Source organism: Triturus cristatus, chromosome 4_2 (genome assembly GCF_964204655.1).
Source record: "Triturus cristatus chromosome 4_2, aTriCri1.1, whole genome shotgun sequence".
In the NCBI taxonomy this organism is placed as follows: domain Eukaryota; kingdom Metazoa; phylum Chordata; class Amphibia; order Caudata; family Salamandridae; genus Triturus; species Triturus cristatus.
Window position 1 is genome coordinate 914345613 of NC_140586.1, and position 23314 is coordinate 914368926.

Consider the following 23314-nt stretch of genomic DNA (forward strand, 5'->3'; position numbering starts at 1 on the left):
TTGGAGGCCAGTATCCTTCGTCGGAACCGTTGGAACAGAACCCCTGTGCACCGCGCCAACTTGCCGCTGCCAAGGCTTGCTGGCTCTACACTCCAGAGATCTTCAGGCTACAAGAAGCTCCAGCTTCCAGCACCTCTTCGGGTCAAGATCTTTGTCCTCACCACATCCTCTGCACTGTGGGCTAGCATATTTGGTGAGCTGCTCGAGTTCCCCTTGTGACTCATGTTCCTTAGACCAGTGGGTCCTCTTGACTGTCAAATTTGGCTTCAGTGGGCTCCACTGCTTGCTTGGGGCTTGCTTGGACTCATGTGTACTTGGTGAGTCCCTTAGACCTTGCTGATCCCAACTTTGCTCCTTCAGCGTTAGCCATGTCTGTTGCTGCTGCCAAGGCTTGTTGGTGCTCCTACCGCACACCGACCCCCTGGTTCTTGACTTCCGACGAGCTCCCGTCTTCCTCAGGGTCGCCTGGTCCTCACAGCTGCAGTTACAAGGACACCGTCAACTCTCCTGAACCATCTGTCATTGGTGGACATTGCTCTTCCATGCCTCCTGGTCACCTCCGAGTGGCATAGACACTGTCTCCTTTGCTTACAGGTTCTTCACTTGGATTCGACCGTACTCGGGCATAGTCTTCTCCAGCGGCATCTTTCCTGAAGTCCTCCATTGTGGTCTACGGCGGTTTCCGAAGTCACTTCGCACCTATGCACCCAGCTTCCCTGGTGTAGGTATCCTCTTTCCTGGGGTATCCACGGGTGGGGTGACTCTCCAACTTTCTATCTTCCATGGGATTTCTTCAGGGTCCACTAATAAGGGTCCTATTTCTTTAAAACTGCAACTGCACATTCCTGTTGACTTCTTTTGGACACACAGCTATGTTTCTACTCTGCACACAGTGTACGTGGGGTTCCTGGGTACTTCCGTGGGTGGTTCCTTACGTACCCAGCTCCTCTGAGTCTCCTAGTCCAAGTCCCAACTTCGGTCGCAGTTCGCATACCACTTCTTTAGTATATGGCTTGGTCTCCCGCCTGGAGACCACTGTGTATTGTGCTAACTTACCTCTTGCAATTGAAGTATTACTGTGCATTAGTGTTGATATCTCCGGCTAGAAGATATACCAATGAGTATTGTGTGATAGATAGACATATATATATTTTTTTCATAACCAATTTTATTGATTTTATGGGATCACAACAAAGGTACTAGCACCAATCAAGGTCACAATATATAGGACAAGGTATAGGCGAAAACACATCTCTTCCGATTGTAAAAGCTGACAAGCATAAAGAAAGTAGCGACATTCCAGCTCCAGTCCTTAACTGCACGATAAAAACCTCTTTAGCCCTCTACCACCCCCACCGATTTGCCCCACATTCGACAAAACTTTTTCGCCACCCTCTGGCTGCATATAGGGGCCGTTCTTGTGCGGCACACCAGTCCACTTCCCTGCGCCAGCGCGCCATTGTGGGTGGATCGGAGTTCAACCAATGAGCCACTATGTCCCTGTTGGCCACCATCAGGGCTGTGTTGAGGAAGAGTTTCTCAGCCCTGGTACCGTCCAACCTCTCGGTGATGCCCAGGAGCACATTCAGTGGAGCTAGAGGGACCTCCCAGCCCAGGATCTCAGCGAGTTCCCCGGTTACTGATTCCCAATACCTCGTGATCGCAGAACAGAGCCACACCATGTGATGGAAATCTACCTGTGGGTAAGAGCAGTGGGGGCAGGAAGCATCGGGCCGGAGCAATGCGCGGTGGAGGCGTAATGGCGTAAGGTAAGTAGTGTGAAGATAATATATTTAGACTAGTCGAAGCCTCGCTGAGACTAATTGTTTTGGGAGCCATCAATGCGTCTCTCCAGTCAGCGTCTTCTAGGGCCCCAAGCCAACCCTCCCATGTAGCCCGGAGTTGGGATAGTGAATTGGGGGTGTTTGTAAGGGATCGATAAATACGGGAGATTTCCCCCTTCCTCAGATAACCAGTCATGACCTGGGCTTCCTGTGGGCTGTATTCAGGTAAGGAGGTACCCTCCGAAATATAGGAGCGAAGGGCATGGGGTAGCTGAAGGTAGCAGAAGAACTGGGATGAGTGAAGGGAGTATCGGGTCTGCAAGTCCTGGAAGGAGTGTAAGTGGGTTCCACTCCAGATGTCGCCCAATAGGGAAATTCCAATGAGATCCCACGGTCGGAATCCTGAAAGATTAGCAACCTCTCGGAGTCTGGTCCCGCACCACAGGGGAGTATACTGGGTCAGCTTACCCGACCAGTGTATGTGGCACAAAGAGGCCCGCCAGGCCAAGAATACTCTACGTGTGACCTCTGGAAGAGCTTGGGAGATGGTGTTACCGTATAGCATCCCCTGAATGTTAGACAGACCCAGGGTGTGTAGCTCCATACGAAATGCCTGGTCAGACCAGCCTCCGTTAAACCAATCGTGCACGGTAAGAAATCGAGTCGCTAAATAATAAAGATACAGCTTCGTCATCCCAAGACCGCCATCAAAGGGCGGGATCCGGCATTGAACCAGGGCCAGCCTGGGCCTCCGCCATCCCCATAAAATTGCAATGGCCATGCTGTCCATCTCTCGAAAGCAGGATCTGGAGAAGGAGAGGTGCATGTTCTGGAGCAGGTACAGGAATCTGGGTAGAATCTTCATTTTAAACAAGGCTATCCCGCCAAGAGGGTTTAGCGGGAGCGTTTGCCATTTGAGGAGATGGGCGCGGACCCGCTTAACCAACGGGGTAACGTTAAGTGACCAAGCGAGGTCGGGGAGAAGGGCCACCCAGATTCCCAAGTACTTGAAGGACTGCCGCCGAAGAGGTATCGTCGACTGCCAATCGAAACCCTCCCGTGAGAGATGGAGGGGGACCTGGACAGACTTGGCCGGGTTTAACCGAAGGCCAGAGGTGCGCTCGAAGAGATCTAAGGTCCGGAGGCATCGGGGCCCCAACCGAGCAGGGTCTGCTAAAAATAACAACACGTCGTCCGCATAGAGCGCGATCTTGTCCTCCTTGAAACCGGGCCAACTCCATCCCATGAGAGACTGGTCAGATCGGACAAGGAAAGCAAAGGGTTCCATTGCCAAAGCAAAAAGAAGCGGCGAGAGGGGGCACCCTTGTCTCGTGTCCCTTCTGATAGGGAAGGGGCGGGACAGAGCCCGTTGACTAGAACCTGAGCCCGTGGGTGGCAATACAACGTCTTAACCAAAGTTCGGAAGGGGATTCCAAAGCCGATTTCCTCAAACACTGCCTCCAGGTAACTCCAATCCACCGAATCGAATGCCTTCTCAAAGTCTACAAGGAGAGATAAGGAGGGGGTCAGGCGGTTCCGATTTGCTAGGGCAAGGTGGAGGTGACTGAGGCAGAGCCTGGTCCTTCGGGAGAAATGCAAAAAGAACTATTGATGGACAAAATGCAGAACAATGTTATACATTCACCCCAGTACAGAGATCTGGGCCTAAATCCATCGTTTTTTTGCTCACCATGCCATTCCTTTTGGAGAGCACGGGACTCACGTCTGAGCATACCCGTCCCACTTGGGGGGCATAAAACCACACTGGTCTGGGTGGACCAGTTTGGCCAGGTATGGTCTTATGCGGTTGGCCAAAACGGAGGAGAATATTTTAAGCTCGGAGCAACAGTTCGAGGTGGGGCTGAGACTTCAATGGTGGCCAGGTCCGTCTCTGGAACCAAAGTGGTGAGAAGGTGTGGGTAACACTTTGATCTATTGTGCTTTTATCTGGACTTTGACTTACCTGAAGATTTTGAGCAGGAAGTGCGCAGTCACAGGAAGGGACCTGTGACAGTGAACACACCCACAACTTGGAGCACCCATCTTCCTATGTACAGTGACATACAGCTTCGTATCTGGGTCTCAAGTTTCGCTCTGGTGAATTAGGGCACACTTGCCATACAAACTGAATCCGTGACCAGAACCCAGACACTGAAGGCCTACCTCGTGGGGGTAGATGACTGACATCTGCTTGGTGTTGTCTGAAAATGGCGTAAAATCTCCTTTTTTCAGAGAGGAGATAGTTTCCTATCACATTGTCTTTAAAGAAATTCAAAACCCTCAGAAGAATGAGCAAGTTGGGAGCAGAGCCTTGGGTCAGCATTGAAAGGCACGGAAGGAAAGGAATGGACGTCAGTTTGTAAGGGTGGCACTTATATGTGGCTCCACTTTGTCACTTCTAGGGAAGTACGAAGCGGTAGAAACATCGCCTACAGCACTGCTGCAAAAATCTCCAAATCCAGTATGGAACCTGGGAGAAATTCTAAAGGTGAGGCATCTGCAGTAAAGGTATCCATCACATACAATATGATGAGGAACATAAATAGGTGGATACAAGTCTAGTATAAGATGTGGGTAGGTGTAAAAATAGGAGAAAAGGGGTTAATCGAATTTTAAAGTAGGAGAAAGAAGAGAAGGTGGCTGGATGTGAAGAAAGAATATTGAGGAGAAGTAAGTGAGTGAATGAAAAAACGAGCCATGAAGAGGAACCTAAGAATCTTCCGTGCCCAATAAGGATCAGATTTTAAGCATCACATGGAGGTTGTCGCCTGCCCACAAAGATCATACATTCCTGGCACTCACCTTGGGACTACCTTCACTCTTCTGCTTGGAGATGGAAAACGAAGCTCTGCCTTCAGAGATCAGAGAGGCCAGTGCCCGGATACGGTTTGTGCTGCAAGAGTTGAAGTGATAGAAAGCAGACATTATTTGTAAACATTATAAAGTACAAGATACACAAACTTGATTATACATCGTCTTATTGTCCACCATTATCCAAACCAATGGGGGTTCTACCCACTGTAGGAGGATGCTGGAGGGATTTTAAAAGGTATGCACAAAGTAACTTTGGAGCTCAGCTGAAATGGCTCCTTCTGAGCACATGCCCTGCAGTTTATGATGTCCATCAGCTGGTTCAGGTATTTTCAACTATATCTCACCGATGTTACAGAAATGCATACTAGCACAAGGTACAGGTGCAGTAGGAATAGCAGAAGAGCCACTATGCTGTAATGACTTTAACCCAGTGATGGCCAGCCTATGAGCATATGCTGTCAAAAGTCTACTCTCTTAAGATCTATCACTGTGACACTAACAAAGCTAATGGCCTTACGCACGTTTCACAATTATGATGCGCTAGAGCTCTTCATGCATGTTTGAAGGGCATCCAGCTCTGGGAGAGGGCGGTCACAACCTTGATGTGAGCTGTGACTGTACTTCCTCAAAACCCAAACAATCTAACCAGGCAAACCTTTCAGGAGGAATCCTTAGATCACTTTTGGCAGCATGCGTCGGGCAGCAAGGTCTTGGTCATGCGGTAGCGTCCAAGAATTGGATAAACACAAAATAAAGATTTTCAGTGGCCAAAACCAAGATTGATAACAGCATATACAAATAAGACAAATGCCACCAAAATAAATAAAACTGGAAAGATTCTAATGTGCACAAAAAAATCCTCAAAAAGCCATTCAATATTATTGATTATGAGTCTTATGAAAAACGACAAACTGTCCTTCGCTAGATTGCTGTGGAACAACGGCACCCCTGGTAGCCAATCCATCCTAAGCATGGGGGTACCATGGATAGGGTGCCCACAGTCGATAAACCGAGTTCAATGGAGTATGGAAACATGGAAAGCAGATGCAATGAAACTTCCAGTTTCCAGTGCCTGTTGTAGTTCACAGAAATCAGCTCCGGGAAGGATGGAAAAACACCACAGCTATATATTTTTTAACTTCTATACATTTTATGGTTTGCATCACTGGGGTCAGACCTCCCTCACTTAGATTACATCTGACAGCTCCTTTCACTAGTCGACTTTCCCGAGGACCGCAGAGACGTCTTTTCTACTCTCACAGGAAGACTGTGTTGATTAATATTCACCGCCTTGAAAAAGCCCACGGCCAATGGGCCACTAGGGCGAAACACGTGTCGGCTTTTGTTTTTCTCTTCACAATATGAAATTTTTGCGCTCCTTTGATAAAAAGATAAATAAAAACAACACAAATGATCTTCATTCGAGCAATGTCTCTGATATTGATTATCCACTGACGTGGACCAATTAAGAAGGCACTACCCTCCATCGTTTTCTTAACCTAAACTTTTCAATGGCTCTTGGGTGTAGCCATTTACAAGGACTGTGCCACATATAAAATTGGACCCTAACAACTGCAGCGTCGCAAGTCCAGAACTTTCCACCCATACAGCAACCTATACTCCCTCACTTAGATTGGCTGGATAGAAGACCGGGCTGCTTGCCATTTTGTCAAATTTGTGGCATTTATTTTGTCGAAAAACATGGTAATTCCCTCTAATATTCCTTGTGCAGGAGCATATCCCGGCATAGGCTTTAACCCTTAATTTGTTCCTCTGGGTTTGCCGAGCATGGAGGTACCAAACATGTATGGATGTTTTTAGCATGTGTTGATGTAGATCACATGCTCTGCATACCCCAGCCATCACGTTTTGGACACAGACCTTTCAAGTTGTTTTTTTTTTTTTTAAAGAACTCTTCGGTCTTGAGATATTTTGTGACTCCTCCATTAGCCCACGATGTAAAAGAAGATAGACATCACCTCAGATTGTTTTGGGGGGTTTTCAGCCATTGGGTTCCAATCAGCTTGAGCTACAGAACCATCTCTGTTCCTTTCTATTCCAGCTGTGGAGATCCTCAGCCATTGTTGAAAGACATAATAGGACATTTTTGCACTTTATATTCCAGCCATCAGAACGGTTCCAGGTCAAGGGTTATTTGAGATTGACTCAGTAGGTGCAGGGGTATGGAGAATACACCTTTCCCATTCTGTTCAAAGAGTAATACCAAGTTCCCATTGTTAATATCCCTGATTAGGTATATGTAGCAAAGCAGCTTATTTCTTACATTGCCCTCACAAATAACATTTCCAAGCTATGACCTTGTGCATATATTTGCACGCACAACAATGTTGGATTTGTTTTTCTGTAACTATAGAACAAGTTACTTACCTTCGGTAACGATGTATCTGTAAGAGACATATATTCGTTATAGATTTCTTACCTTAGAATGACCCCCAGGCGTCAGACTGGACCTGGAGAATTTTTTTCTTAGCAGTAACCCTGCGTGACGGTAGGTGGCGCTGTTCGACTCCGCGTCCGTCGTCTGTGTCGTGGTTACCTGGATAACGTCACGGTGTCTACTTAGACGCCGCCCCTGTGCACTGATGTCAGTTCTGACACGACTTTCCACGCCAGAAGCATAGAGCCATGCAGGACACTCACTCACTACTGGTGCACAAAACTAGGGCCCTGTAAGGGAGTTCCTAACCCCAGAAGTCAGTTCGCAGAACGGGGAGGATGGGTGGGGCGGTAAGGGGCGGCGTCTAAGTAGACACCGTGACGTCATCCAGGTAACCACGACGCAGACGACGGACGCGGAGTCAACCAACGCCACCTACCGACACGCAGGGTTACTGCTAAGAACAGAATTCTCCAGATCCAGTCTGACGCCTCGGGGCCATTCTAAGGTAAGGAATCTATGACTAATATATGTCTCTTACAGATACATGGTTACCGAAGGTAAGTAACTTGTTCATCTGAAAGAGACTATTATTTATAGATTCCTTACCTTAGAATAGATACCCCAGCAATACCAATCCCAGAGGTGGGTCTGCGAACTAAGTTCACACCAGGAAGTCCTGGAGAACAGAACAGCAGAAAAAGCCGTCTCTCCGGACTTGGCTGTCCAGGCAGTAATGCTTTGTAAATGTGTGCAAGGATGCCCACGTGGCTGCCTGGCAAATGTCAAGTAAGGGATCACCATGTCCCAAAGCAGTAGTGGCGGCCGTCGCCCTGGCAGAGTGGGCGTGCAGTCCTACTGGAAGTTTTTTGTAGCCAAAGAATAGCAGATCTTAATGCATAGGATAACCCATCGAGAAATGGTACGTTTGTGCACTGCCCGACCTTTCTTGGCGCCCATATAACCCACAAAGAGTTGATCGTCCACACGGAAGTCTTTAGTGCGGTAAAGATAGAAAGACAGTGCACGTTTTGTGTCCAGACGGTGGAGTCTCTCCTCCTCTTTGGAAGGGTGGGAAAGCAGGACGAAGGTGGGCAATGTGATGGTCTGACCTATGTGGAAAGAGGTAACCACTTTGGGCAGAAAAGAGGGCCTAGTACAGAGCACTACGTTGTCCGGATGGACAGCAGGAAAGGGAGGCTTGGAAGATAAAGCTTGAAGCTCACTCACTCTGTGAGCAGAGGTGATGGCAAGCAAGAAAGCAGTCTTAAAAGTAAGGAGACGAAAACTATGTAGTGGCTCAAAGGGTGCACACAAGATAAGTAAGGACAAGATTCAAGTCCCACTGGGCCATTACGAAAGGAGAAGGAGGAAAGAGATGAGAAATGCCCTTCAGATGTCTGTTAGCAATAGGGGACTTGAAAAGGGAAGGCTGATCAGGAAGTCGAAAATGGCCGAAATGGCCGAATGATAGCCTTTGGGAGTGCCCAGAGCAGAGCCCTGCTGGGCCAAAGAAAGAATGAAGAGAAGAACCTCTGAAAGAGGGGCAGAAAGGGGATCCACAACTTTTGCTGTGCCATGCCACAAGTTTGTTCCATCTACAGGCGTATACCGTTTTAGTGGAGGGACGCCTGTCTGCCAAGATGACATTACAGACTTCGGGAGGAAGGTCAAAGGCTGTCAACTGTCGCCGCTCAATCTCCACATAAGGTGGTGGAGGCTGGACAGGTTCGGGTGGAGGACCGTCCCCTGCTGCTGCGACAGAAGATCCTCCCGAAGAGGCAGTCTGATCGGAGGATCGATGGCCATGCTCAAGAGCTCAGGGTACCAGACTCTGCGTGCCCAGTTCGGAGCCACAAGAATGACTTGGGCCCGGTCACGCTTGATCTTCTTCATCACTCTGGTCAGAAGTGGTACAGGCGGAAAGGCGTACATGAGGCCGCAATTCCACTCGCGATGAAAAGTGTCACAGAGCGAGTGCAGCCTTGGAAAGTCCAACACGCAGAACTGCTCACTGCGCGTTCTCTTGGGTGGCGAATAGATCTAACCAAGGCTTTCCCTACTGCTGAGAGAGACCTTGCACCACCTCCGAGTGAAGACGCCGTTCGTGATCCATCATGCACCGGCGGCTGAGTTCGTCCGCCCTGGCGTTCTGGGAACCTGCTAGGTGTTGAAGCACCAGAGATATGCTCTGATGTTCTAGCCATGTCCAAAGGTGAAGAGCCTTTTGACATAGGGTGCACGGCCCCACCCGCCCTGTTTGTTGCAGTACCACATGGCGGTGGTGTTGTCTGTGAATACCTGCACTACTCTTCCTTTGACAGAAGGAAGGAATGCCTTCAGTGCAAGACGTATCGCCCGGAGCTTCTAAAGTTTGATTGGGAGACCGGACTCCGCCAGAGACACCTGATGTCCGCCTCTCCCAGGTGGCCGCCCCATTCCAGGAGTGACGCATCCGTCACTACTGTGAACTCTGGTTGGAGAAGGGAGAGGGATCTGCCGCTGACCCAAAACTGGTTTGTGAGCTACCACTGCAACTGACTTGCAGTCCCTTCCGAGATCTGGACGACATCAGAAACATTTCCCTACTGCTGTGCCCGCTGGAACTTCAGGTCCCACTGCAGAGCCCGCATATGCCATGATCCACCAGCAAGATGCAGGAGGTCATGAGGCTCAGCAGCCTTAGGGTCATTCTGACCGATATCCGGGATAGAGGCTGAAACATTGGTATCATAGCCTGAATATCCTGGACTCGCTGCTAGGGAGGATAGACCCGAAACGGAGCTGTGTCCAGAACCTCTCCAATGAAAATGTGCTTCTGAGAGGGAATCAGGTGCGACTTCGGCACTGACTGTGAACCCCAGCGAATGCAGGAGATTCACCATAGTCGGGAGGTGGAAGACGACAGCCTGGGGCGAAACCGCCTTTTAGTAGCCAATCGTCGAGATAGGTGAAGACTGGAACCCCTAATCTGCGCAGATGAGCTGCGACCACTGCCATCACTTTCATGAACACCCGAGGGGTGCTGGTAAAGCCAAAGGGGAGCATGGTAAACTGGAAATGCTCGCGGCCTACCGTGAACCTTGGGTAACGCCGGTGGGCATACAAGACGGGTATGTAAAAGTAAGCGTCCTGCAAGTCCAATGCTCCCATCCAATCTCCAGGGTCGAGGGCAGACGAGACCTGAGCAAGGTTAACATCTTGAACTTCTCCTTCCGGAGGAAGCGGTTGACGTCCCTGAGGTCTAAGATAGGACACAGGCCTTTGTTCTTCTTGGGTACCAGAAAGTAGTGGGAGTAGCAACTACAACCTATTTCTGGCACAGGGAAGCGTTCAATTAGCTGCCTTGGCCAAGAGAGCCATAAATTCCTGGCGGAGAAGGGCCAAATTATACTCTGACATGCAATGGAGTGTTGGTGGCATGGAGGGAGGGTAGTCTCAAAGGGGAGGGAGTAGCCCCTTCGGACTATCTGCAAAACCCACCTGTCCGGCGTGATGTTGTGCCAGTGGGTGAGGTGATGGAAGATCCTGCAGCCCACTGGCAATGGTGACCCTGAAAGGTCGGAATAGGAAGGTTTGGAGGATGCTGCAGGGGGGGCGCTGGTGGACTGGCCCGCCGGCAGGCCCCAGACCCACAACGCTGGGTCCCACGTCCCCGGCCACGTAGAGACTGGGTAGCTTGCGCGGCCCTGTGGCTCTGGGTGGAACGTGGTGGGGTACCCCTTCCATAGCCACAAAAGGGGCGAAAGGCAGACTGCATGGGGCAAGAAGTCGCTGCGAGGCCCAAGGATCTGGCCGTAGCCCTAGAGTCCTTGAAACGCTCAAGCGTGTTTTCTGCCTTGTCACCAAACAGGCGACGGCCATCAAAGGGCATGTCCAAAAGGGTAGATTGGACATCCCCAGAGAGGCCAGACGTTCACAGTCAGGTGCAGCGCTTCAGGGCTACCAACGTGGAAACCGTTCTACACAGAGTCGGCGGTGTTCAGCCCACACCGGATGGTGAACTTTGCTGCATCTCGACCCTCAGCAACAGCACGGGTGAGCACGGCCCGGCCCTCCTCCTGGCACTATGCCAGCACTTGCGCAACAGTATCCCACACCGTGTATGTCTAACGGCCCAAGAGACGTGCAGTGTTCACTGACTGCAGTCCTAAGCTGGGGGAAGAAAACATCTTCTTCCAAAGATGGTCCAGCTTCTTGGATTCCTTATCTGGGGGAGCAGTAGGGAATTCGCCTTTTGAGGTTGAGCCTTGGACCACCAAGCTCTCAGGGGGAGGGTGTTGGGAGAGGAAAAGTGGGTCTCCCTGGGCCGGGCGGTGGCGTCAGGCAATCATCCTGTTCACAGGATCCCCTGTAGTGGGCTTGGGCCAAGTGCCCAGAAGGATGTCAGTGAGGGCCTCATTAAAAGGCAGCAGGGGCTCCGAAGTGGCTGCTGCCGGCTGAAGCACTTCAATCACGAGGTTGGTCCTGACAGCAACAGTAGGAAGCTCGAGGCCCAGGGCCTCAGCCACCCTACGCAACACTACAGCGTAGGAGGCTCCCTCCTGCGTAGCCACAGTAATGGGAGCAAGCCTACCAAGGTCTGGGGAGGTATCCAGAACACTGGCATGACCAAACACCTCTCTCCAGTCCGACTCCTCAAGTTGGTATGCTAGAGAGTCAATAGACCCCTCCCAGTCCTCTTCACCCTCCTCTGGCTGCTACTCAGGGCAGTAGGAAACGCCAGGGATAAACAGTGGTACAAAAGTACCCTCCAGCGCCGGTACCGACGTTGGACAACATCGGACCAGCAACGTGTCCATGTCGGGGGTGAGGCTGGGGTCGACGCCAGTTGGGGGCACAACCAGCATAGCCACTGGTATCAGCACCAGGAAAGGTACTGTGAGGTCGACCGGCACCGATCTGGATCCAGGCCTGGATCTTTGTGGACCCTGTTGTTCCAGAGCCGCCGGCCTCTAAGGCCCAGGCCCCCCAGCCGAGTCCATGGGCCCGAAGGCGTGCCTGCGGAGTCGGGCTGCCCAACGATGCTGTGCAGCTCTTCGTAAAATTGACGAAGCTGGGCAGGGTAGGCTCCGGCTCCGGGAAAGGGAGGGAAGTGCTGAGCCGTCCCAGCAGGCTTGAAGGATGGAGCCGGAGAGCGACGATTCTTCTTCGCCTTCTTCTTGTGCTTCGACATACCCAAGGAGTGCGAAGACTGATGACGAGTGGTAAAGGCTGTTTTCTATTATAAAAGATAAGCAACCTGATAGATTAGTAGAGAAGGTACTTCCGCTGACACAGAGGGTCTTGGCATGCTGAGAAATCACCACGCAGAAACCTGACATCTTGTGAGGGGTATCCAGTTTGTGACCAAGACAGGGTCGTTCACTCTATCCCATCCGGTAATGGGGTTGGATCATTCCTTGGGGGATTCTTGGCTCTACACCTACACACTCTAGGTACACTAGTAGGAGTATGCTAGATTACTGCCTTGCTTATATGCCCGTATATATTCAATTGTTTAGCACCATGGTAGAACTATATGTACTATTTACGCTGTTGATGTTTGTAACCACGTTTATCTGCTTCAGTCTACTAATCATTGTAGCACACGTATTTTATGCAAGAATAATGTTGATTCAATACATTTTATTGAAAACGTTCCACTGTGTATTCTCTGAGAATAAGTAAACACGAGTGACTGAGCAAAAGGTTCTGTACTGTCTTCACAATCCCTGAGAGGTCAGGGTTGTCATGTTCAGTGGTTGCCAGAAACTATAGCTCCCTGGTAAGGTTAGGAGGGGGAGGGCTTACGGTGGCACTGTGAGCTAGCTGGTCTATAGGTCAACATATCCTGCGGGGGTGTCTGGAATCAGTCTTGACACAAAGCCATTGGTTTATGTTGTCCGAACAATGTGCAGGTTCTACGAATTAGTAGGAATTACACAACACCATTGCCAGACAAGCATTGGGTCTGTAACCTCTGACTCCTTCGAGACCACGTCAAACTCCTTAGTCTGCCAAGGATTCAGAAATAAGAAGACCATCCGCTAGCATCTCTGGCTACACTATAAAATACAGCATTGAAACCACAGTGTTGACACCCCACCGCTATGCCGGACTCTCTTGGCTTCAAGGAGACAGAGACTGCTAAGAGGTGAGGACACATCAGTAATCCCGGCAGCCCAAGAAAAGCAGAATCTCTCAAAAGAGGGATTTGCAAAGTGCTGGTAAGAGAAGGTGGCAAGACTGCCATTGCAACAAGGTGCATAGTATTTCAGAAGCAGCAATACTTTCTGGAAGAACACACTTCCAAGGCAGACAGACGAGGTGGTTTTAGAGGCAAAAGTAGAGGGAAGTATCGAGGCAGCTCTGGAAAGGGTGGCTCAGCCTCCATGTAGTGATTTGTCCCTCATGTACCTGATCACACAAAACCAGTTTGAAGAAGAAACAGGTTATTCCTTCCACTACTCAAAAAAGTGGATCCTGTCCATTGTTCAGCAGGAATGCTGCCTGGAGTCCTACATCAACAAACATACCATTCAATCAGGCAGGAACATTAGCAACAGCTGCAAGTGGAAGTAGAAGAATAAGCATCTAGGCCGTGTCCCCTCACCAGCTGAGTAGAAAAGTTTACTCCTTGTACTTTCATATTCTCAATAAGAACAGTATAGTACGGCCTATTTTTGACCTTGGGTAACTGAATCGACAAATCAGAGCACTTCAAAACTTCCTCTGTTTGCCACAGAAGACCACATGGTGACCTTGAACCTCAAGAATACCTACTACCACATCCCCAAGCATCTGGAACATCACCACTGCCTGCACTTTGCAGTATAATAATAATACACATATTCTAACCCACCCCAGTACAACACCGCATACACAGATGGAAAATACATGGGGTGAAAACATCAATCCTCAATTGCTGTGCTGGTAACTGAGCTGTCACACTATCTCGTCAACGTAATAAATAAATAATAAATTATAATAAATCATCTCCATCTTCATCAGGACCTTTTAGTTCTAAATATTCGTACAAGTGGGAAGTAGGTAATCTGGTAACACTGATCCTGTGGGGCTATACTTTCGCACTCCAGCCTGAGTGTAGAGGAGTATTGGTGGCAACCTTTTCGTCAATGCTTTCCTCAGGATAAATATTTCTTTTCAAGATCATATGCGGAATCCGCTAATCGGCTGTATCCTGTCTTTCTGTATGGGGGCCACAAGTATCACCATGTAGGTTGCAAGCCTCTCAGTTATTTATTAACCCGGAAATTCCCTGTCCAGTCATCAATGTTTCGCATGGCTCTCTTAATCCTGACGCTATTGCTGCATGTCTTTAGTCTGTGCTAAAACACAATGATGACCAGCGAGGTTGTTCCTGCTTCGTCTCGTTATTATTCTTAGATCGAAATTGTGTGGCGTGCTGCTCTCTGCATCTCTACGGGCAAACACTACAGACCTGCAGCAACACCGTCAGGATTAAGAGAGCCATGCAAGGAGGAGGAGCCAAGATGGCGATCGGGACGGCAGCGTAGGCTCCCGGCCCCGTGAACCTCCACATCCCGCACAGATATCCTGCATGAGATCCTTAGCCTGCGCTATATGCCCGTGTTGGCGGTTGAGAGCGGCAACCGATCGTGTGATTCTGAAGTTTCTGGCGGCGGTACCGCCGGAGAAATGTTCATCTGAAGTTTGCGGCCTGTGCAACCCTGGAACCGGGACCTCGGGTGGACAACATGGCCGGGCGGCAGTTCAACAACAGCGGCCATTGGTGACTGGGTGGAGTCGGAATACCGGAGCGGTGCGAATATTGGCCTGAATTTCGCCGTGGTCATTCCTACCACTGAGCGTAGCGGAACGAGTGCATGCCCGAGGTGGCAATTCCAAGATTCTTCGGTAATTGCCTGAGCCCTCGCCAGTGAGCTGCTCGGACGCTGCCTGTAACTCGTCCCGATTTTCGCGGGCTGCTCCCGGATTTTCGCGGGCGCTGGTCCAGGGTGAGGATGACTGTTACCTGTGACCACACACTGGATACATATTTTGCCTGCCCCCGGAACCCTGTTTGCAGTGACATGGAACTTGATGCGCTTGTGCCTGAGTCCCGGTCCCAATCTGGGGTGGAACTACCCTGCGGCCATCTTGATAGGATGGAGTCTATCATCCTGTACACTGGGTCTCAGCAAGATTGGGAGTGTGTGGCTAAGAGGAGCGTAGCGGAGCGGGCGCGGGGAGCTGTGCTGGGGTACGGTGACCTTCTCGAAGCTCTCGGTGCCCTTCATTCCACCCTGGTTCACGGCGCCTGGGTATTGGGGAGAAAGCTTGATGGTATTGCGTCAGCGTCGGAACAGTTGCGATCTGCCTGTCCCCAGGTACACAAGGACTTGTTTCACTTCACACAGGAGGACAGTGTCGTGGCCGCCCCTGTGAATAGGGGAAAGCTGGAAACTCCGGACAATGTGCCAACGTGTGGTCGGCTGGCTGTAGGTCTGGTCTGTTCCGGAGGTTTTAGATTTGAGCAGAAGGTGGTGGCTTTGTCCCACGCACAGCCTCCGGCGACCCAGGCAATATTCAAGCAACGGTCGCCTGCTCTGGCTGATTCCTCCTTCCTGGACCTTGTGTGCAGTGCATGTCCTGGGGCAGTACTGGGAAAGATGATCCTCCATAATGATGACTGTGTTGGTATTCAGAGACGTCCACCCTACCTGTGTGTGTCGCTTCCTGGTCTTTTTTGGACGCTCCTCTTCCTCGTAACATTGGACATGGCACTGGGTCGATGGGTATGCATTGGTGGATTCGCAAAGAGAGGCCAAGGATAAGGCTGATCCTTCAGAGGTTGTCATCTAATAGGCGGGCGGGCACAGGGGTTGCGTGCTCTCACGGCATAACTAATAGTGTAATAGGTGCATAATGCTCCCCATTTTTCTTTGACATGGTCGATTTTTTGTTGATTACTGTTTGCTTTGGGGAGGAACATATTGTGCGGGAGGGAGAAGCCGGGGGCATGTTTGAAGGCCCTCCTCCAGTTTATTAATACTCTCTCCACTCCCCCGTCAGGTGGGGTTTCCTTTCTTTCTCCTTTTTCTCTGTTTCTTCTATATTTCGGGTCTGGTTCTGGGGCGACAGGCACACTGCTGGGGGGGGGGGGGGCGTAGTCATCTGCAGAGGTGCAGGGTGGGGGGCTGGGGGAGGGGATTTTTTAGTTTTTTACTTTGTTTCTATGGCCTCCTTTTTCTTCTCTTATCCTTCTTTGTCTTTCTTTTCTGGGGTCAGTACGGTAGGTTTCCTTCGCTGTCAATCACTGCTTTTTCATTTGTGCCTCAATTTCCGTGGTGTTTTCTGGGTCTTAGGGCAGGGGACTGCAGGCGCAAATGGCTCGTGATATTCCTCCACATCCTGAACCTCCTGTTTCAGCGCCATTGACTTGATAGATTGCTGTTTATTGTTGACGTTCACTATTCTGCCTGCCATTTTTTGCTGCTGGGAAATTGTTTGGCACCTGATCCTTCCATCCTCTATTATAAAATGAAAACCTTTTATATCCTGGTTTCCTACTTGGGCTGTTCAGTGGCCAAGAGTATACTAGCATGGAGAATCTGCTCCCCGAGGTGCTGCCTGTGATTAAAATTTGCTTTCTGTTACTCTAACTGCTTAGCGGCCGGCCCCGGGGGTTGTAGGCCCATACTTGTCTTTGGTTGAAATGTCAATAAAGGTTTAAAAAAAAAAAAAAAGAGAGCCATGCAAAACACTGATGACTGAACAGGGAATTTCCGGGTTAATAAATAACTGAGAGACTTGCAACATACATGGTGATACTTGTGGCCCCCATACAGAAAGACAGGATACAGCCGATTAGCGGATTCCGGTACCCCAGACCTCCCTCGGTCGAGGCGGACCGAAGGATGAAAAGTGGCGACCACCCCCAACAAAGAAGACCTGTATAGGGAATTTGATTACATGGATAGTACCTCATGGTTATATGTTGATGACCTGCCTATTGCTGATGTAACTGACTGTCGGGTGAGAAATGCGTGAAAACATCCACATGTGTAACTCCACTGCGTTTGCTCCTGGGCCGGGCTTGGTTTCTGGACTGTCCATGGTTACTGTTTCATGTTATAATCAAATAAGGATATGGAAGAAAAGAAAAACAACTGCACTCTGCCCGACGTTCATTCTCATCCCACTCAACATAACTGATCACACTGAACACAACTGATCACAGCGACACCTTTCCTCAGTGGAATGACTGGCAGCACAGCATTGGTTTGCACCTCAATATTTTTTGCCTTCCGCACCATCAGCCCTCACTTTCTGTCAAAAATCATCGCCTACCCATCTGTATTCAGTCACTTTGTTCCTCCTAGCATGCATCACTTCCTCCTTCTGTTATCACTAACAAGCAGGCAGGCAGGTTCTCAGACAAAAATATGGCCCTATTCAGGTTCCTGAGTTTGGACTTCAAAGCTATCCAAGACCTACCTCACAATTAAAATCAGTATCTCACGCGCCTTGAGCTCAGCAATCCAAATCTCTCCAAGTCCTTAAGTGAAGTGTCCTAATTTAATGTCTTTATTGCTTGCACCCTACATTGAAATATGTTTGCCCAGGACTCAGAACACATCTGCCCTCTAAGCCCCCAAGGCAACCTAAAAGGTCAAATGAAGGCCAAACACCCACTTTCTGAACCTGCTGCCATATTCATGAACTCTCATCCACCCTTCTAGCCCCTGACCCTCACTCCAGCTGATATTATTTATGGAATTTAAATCACATTCCTTAAAGTGTACAACGGCTGCTAGGTTACAACAAAGTACCGTTATTAGAGTACAAACTCAATACATCAAGTGTACATCTGAGCAGCTCTCACTGTTCACCTTAATCTCTTGTTTTCTGTCCAAACCGATGGCAGACAGTCGAGCAGCCGAGTCACCAGTGACCAGGAGTAATGAGGCACAATAACTAAAGGTGGGATGAAGATAGTCATGAATAATAATAATAATATTAATGATAATAATAACCCGGTATTTGCAAAGCGCAAACTAATCACCCCTAAGGGTCTGAAGGGGCTGGGGGCCGCCGGGGAGATTAAGTGAGCTATTGCCCAGAGTCACAGGGTAATGGGCTAACCTGCCGCTGGCACCGGGGATCGAACCGCGAGCCCCGGAGTCAGCTACCCTGGCCGCTGCACCACACCTCTCATGAAGAGCAGTCCTTCTTACTTGTGCCTTCAAACATCTGGGATTGAGCTTGGCCGTGCAGCTGACCTGTGCTGTACAGTAGATCAAGCAGGTGTGTGGAAAACGGTTAATCGCTCTAGGCAGCATCTGACATACGATCAGATCTGGTGCTCCATAGCACTGCTGGGCTCAGTGAAAAGAGCATGGCATGAACTGTCCTGTTCTTTTTAAATGGTGCTCACCCAAGACAGAGGCTACACTACTTATTATATGCTGGCCTCACTACTAGTGCTACATTGTTCCTCCAAGGCTGACATCCAACAGTGGAACTGCATCCCATGCTGTGGCTCCTGCATTTTCTTGAACCATGGACACTAGCGGGTTTCAGTTTTCTCTTCAATGCCATTTAATATCTTTGTAAAGCATCTACCCCCTGGTCTGCTAAATCATGTTTTTTTTTATATCACCAATTTGCGTAGTGCAGCCTCGAACTTAAAACCTAATTGTGACGTGCAACAAAAGACATAGTGTTAATGCTCTGCGCTCACTCAGGAAGCCCAAAGTCATCAGAGAGGCTGGCTGAGAGAAGCATCAGGTGCGGCACTTTAATCCTATCCACCCAGGAGTTTCAAATAATGGCCCATTCCTTCATCTTCCCTATCACAATCTGCCACAAGAATGAATGAAGTGACTGGACATCTCAGACCTCTGTAACAAGAATACACCACACACCTACACTCAAAGTATTGCATATAAAAAACAGATGCTCGCCATACTGCTGTCTGACTGCCCAAAACTATTCTGCATGTTTCTGCCTTCCCAAGAACTCCCAGATTGAATGCTTCTTGTATTTGCCACAAAACCAAGAACTGTACATTCTGAACTGTGGTGTGTTGAAGGATGTTCTTATAAAGGGGCTAGAGGCCTCACCTATATGCTAGAACCGAAATAAGTCACCCATATGCTTGAAACACATATAAAATTAAATACATTAAATAAAGGTGCTTAGCAGAACTCACAATATTTTGGCATTGAAACGACTGGATGTGAAACCGGTGAACAATGCAGCTGTTGTGTGCTCACCTTCTGGCCGGAGAGTGAGGCCGCACCTGCACCAGGATGAAGCCCATGCTCTGCAGGTACTGTATGTACTGCTGCATGAAGGTGTTGCACATCTCCAGCAGCCATGGCTCATCTCGCAGCTTGGAGGGCAGCATCTCGATTGAATCACAGCTGTAGCTACGATCACGGCCTGAAGCATTCGAGTCATTGGAGCGGTGCCTCTTCTGTAAAACAAGAGATGGCGGTGACTACTGCTAGGGCTGCAGCCAACAAGGGCACAGAACAAGGACACATTTGTTTCAAACCTTCTCTACTTCTAAGAAGCTCATCCTACTTCCCAGACTCACTACTCTCCTCTTTGAGGTGCGGAGGTCTGGCTTGTGCACCCTTGTGCTGATGGCAACTTTCCTGAAACTACATTCTGCCCTCCTTTGTCCTGGCTGTAGGTGTGAATGAAAGCAGGACACCATGGTTGCCACTGCATGAAACCAAGGTGGCCACTGTCATGCTGTTATATCCGAAGCATTGTTGGCCATTATAAAGAGTGTGCTTTGGGATACAAAGCCTAAAAACAATTTACTTTTCTTTCAGAATGTTTCTCAAATGTTTCCTCTTGTATTGGGCATCATTCCAGTCAACAATGAGCTGGTTCTACTCTTCCTCCATGTTTCTGTCCCTCTTGCCATGTATGATGGGAAGGAGACGTGGCCAATGGCGAGAGCTGCTGCTGCTAACTTTGGAACATGAGGAAATAGGTTTGAATCCAGGCCTAGGCTCAACATCCTGTAATTCTGGGCAAATCATCTAATCTCCCTGTGCGTAAAAAGGAAAATGTGTAACAGCCTGGTGCTGTTGTAAAGTACACCAATGCCTTGGGCCAGGTTTGCACTCCAAAATCAAGGCAAAAACAAAAATGAAAGTACTCTGTAGGCGAAGGCCATGCTTTATTTCAGAGGCAAATCAAGACTGGAAATGTGTGACTGCATAAGGTGCAAAGGCTGAATGATCAGCAGATGATGTGTGACTGGGAAGCCCTACTAGCAGCTGCCCAAAAAGAGTCTGAGCACCAGGATGAGTTGGCATTAAGTGTAGGTATCAGGCATATTTCCCAACAATTTGCCTGAGTGTACCCATACATAAGGTATATTTATGTCGTGGCTGACCCTGGTTTTCTCCTCGGGATGACGCTGATGCTATAGAGGGGTCCCCCTCCCATCCGTCCCCAGCCCGGAATATGTATAATACCCTTGGACTCGTGAGACAGGTGGGCGAGGGAAGGAAGGGAGGATTCTGCAGGGAGAGAGACCTGAAACTAAACAAGTGGACGTTTAGACACTGCGCTTTTCTTCCCCCTCCCCGTGGACAAAGCTTACTCCGAACTGTTCCCCGCTTTACTTGTCTCTATTTCTTCCCGCTATCGATTGATCAACGGTTGGTTCTGGCCGTGGTCCTTGCCCAGTTAACAGCACTGGTGTGGTGACTCACGGTCGTAGGTGCGGATCAGAGCAGGCTCAGGGGTTGGCTCTAGGACTCCAGAACCCGGAGCAAGGGTAGCCCAATGCTTCTTGAGCTAGTAGAAACCGCCGGTGGCGCTACTACTCCAAGCCCGGGTATCCGTGGGGCCGAGGAGCGCCGAGTCAGCGGATTCCTTAATGGAAATAAGTGCAACACAAAAGGAATAACAAAAACGGGAGTGAACTTGGGTGCCCTCTCGCGGTGCCTCGACTGTTTGAGGAAATGGAGAGCTCTCGGCACTCAAGTACGTTCTGGCCAATCCAAGGTGTTCGCGCTGCCACTCTATGCTCCCTAAGGAGGAGCAGAGGAGCGCGTTGGCCAATCCAAGGTGTTCGCGCTACCACTCTATGCTCCCTAACGAGGAGCAGAGGAGCGTGCACCCGGGGTATGGCAGCCCGGCAATCCGTGGGTGTCTAAGAGGATCCGAAGGCGCTGTCACTCAACTCACACACGTGGGGTTGCAGAGGCAGAGGTGAGCACGTCCTGGAACTCAGGGAGTCTCTGGAGGGAATCACGAGCCGGGGAGTCCCAATAACTAGGCTGGAGCTGGAGCTGCGAAGGTGCGGGTCGCTGAAGGAAGACGGGCAAATCCGGAATCATTGGCACCGCCCTCCCGCGTCGGGTCGGCTTTTATTTCTGGACGCGCCGATGGCCCCGGGGGGCGTGGTTTCGCTGCGCCTCCTGGGAGATGTAGTTTGGAACGCTTTCCAACGCTGGAGGGTCGCTTGGTTTCGCTCCCGCCTTCGTGCTCGATCATGACAGCACACCCCCCTTCACACCGCCTCCGGCGGCGAGAGAGGAGCCGGGTTTGGCAGGGCTGCGGCGGTGGAAGGCCGCCACCAGGCGGTCCGCATGCACCGCAGAAGCAGGTTCCCAGGAGTTCTCCTCCGGCCCATAACCCTTCCACGTAAGGAGGTACCACAACTTGCCTCTCACCAACTTGGAATCCAGCACACGTCTCACCACGTATTCTCGTTCGTGGTGTACCCACACCGGAGACGGGACCCTTCGAACTGGAGAGAAGGAGGGTTTGAGCAACGAAACATGGAACACAGGGTGTATGCGCAGATGTTGAGGTAGACGTAGCTGTACCGCCACAGGGTTCACGTGTCGAACCACAGGATACGGTCCGATGAACTTCGGATTGAACACGCTGGGTCTTCTGAACCGGATGTGCTTTGTAGACAACCATACCCTGTCTCCCTTGTGGTAAACTGGAGGGGCACGGCGGTGTTTGTCGGCTTGGGCCTTATAGCGTGTCTTAGCTAAGCGCAGGTTTTCTCGGGCTTGTTTGAGTGCTGAGTGAATGGCGTTGAGTCTACCTTGTACATCGGGAAGGCTACCGTGTGTGCGAGGGAGGAGAAAAGAGAGGAAACGGGGGTGATGACCTGACGCAAGAAAGAAGGGTGTGTGGTGCGTGGAGGAATGCACAGAGTTATTATAAGCTATTTCTGCCACCCAAAGCCACTCTACCCAAGTTTCCGATGCTTGATCCACGTAACATCGCAGGTACTGCTTTAGGGTCTGGTTCAGTCTTTCAGTCTGGCCATCAGTTTGGGGATGGAAGCTGGTGGATAGGGAGGATTTAATGCCGAGTCCGTCACACCAGACCTTCCAAAAACGGGCAGTAAATTGCGAGCCCCGGTCCGATACGATCCCTAGGGGAAGGCCGTGTAGCCGTACAATGTGTATCAACAGGAGCTTCGCCAACGCACCTGCCGTGGGCACTTGTTTGCACGCGATAAAATGTCCCATTTTTGTGAGATAGTCGATGACAACGACTATAGCTGTGCAGCCCTGGTCTTTCGGCAGACCGACGATGAAGTCGACGGAGATTCTTACCCAGGGATTCATAGGGGTCGGGAGTGGCATCAGGAGGCCTTGACTCTTCTGATGGTCGGCTTTCATTTGGGCGCAGATGGTACAGCCTTTCACCCACCGTAGGACGTCTGGCCGGACAGATGGCCACCAGAATTGTCTCAACACTCGCTCCAGGGTTTTTGTTCCTCCCATATGACCAGCGCAAGGTACGTCGTGGCACCAGGTGAAAACGAGTTTGGGGAGCCGGAGTGTAGGTATCAGTACCCTAGAACCACACATGGGTAGGCCGCTGTGCAGGCGCCATTCTTTATGGATCTTCAGCCAGGATGCCCAGGCGAACGTCTGTATCCCTTTCTTCACTCCATGTAGAAACGACTCGGTTTTTATACTGCCCACCACTTGCTCGGGTGACAGTATAGGTTGGTCGGGGGTCTCCGCAGGGAGGCCAGGAAGTTCCTGTCTGGATAAAGCATTGGCTTTCTTGTTTTGAGTTCCTGGCCGGAATGTGACGAGGAAGTGGTACTCCGCAAAAAAGAGCATCCATCGTCTTTGGCGAGGTGAGAGATAATGCGCTCATCGAAGGAACTGAAGGTTTCGATGATCTGTGAATGCCGTCACCTGATGTTGAGCGCCCATCACCCAATGTCGCCACTCCAGGAACGCTTCACGTATGGCGAGCAGCTCATTTTCCGAGATTGTGTAATTCAGCTCGGCCAGGCACAACTTTCGGTACATGAAGGCGACTGGATGGAGCTGTC

The 23314-nt window shown here is 50.1% G+C and overlaps 1 protein-coding gene across 9 annotated transcripts in view; it reads right to left on the reverse strand.

Annotated features, from left to right (window-relative positions):
- Positions 1–23314, reverse strand: part of SZT2 (SZT2 subunit of KICSTOR complex) — a 937318-nt gene that overhangs the window by 90147 nt on the left and 823857 nt on the right. For all 9 annotated transcript variants that reach the window (XM_085602961.1, XM_085602966.1, XM_085602963.1 and 6 more), the window contains 2 exons: positions 19242–19444; positions 4587–4677 (listed from right to left, as the gene is read on the reverse strand). In XM_085602961.1, the coding sequence (XP_085459087.1) occupies positions 4587–4677; positions 19242–19444 (294 nt within the window). The remainder of the gene's footprint in view (positions 1–4586; positions 4678–19241; positions 19445–23314) is intronic.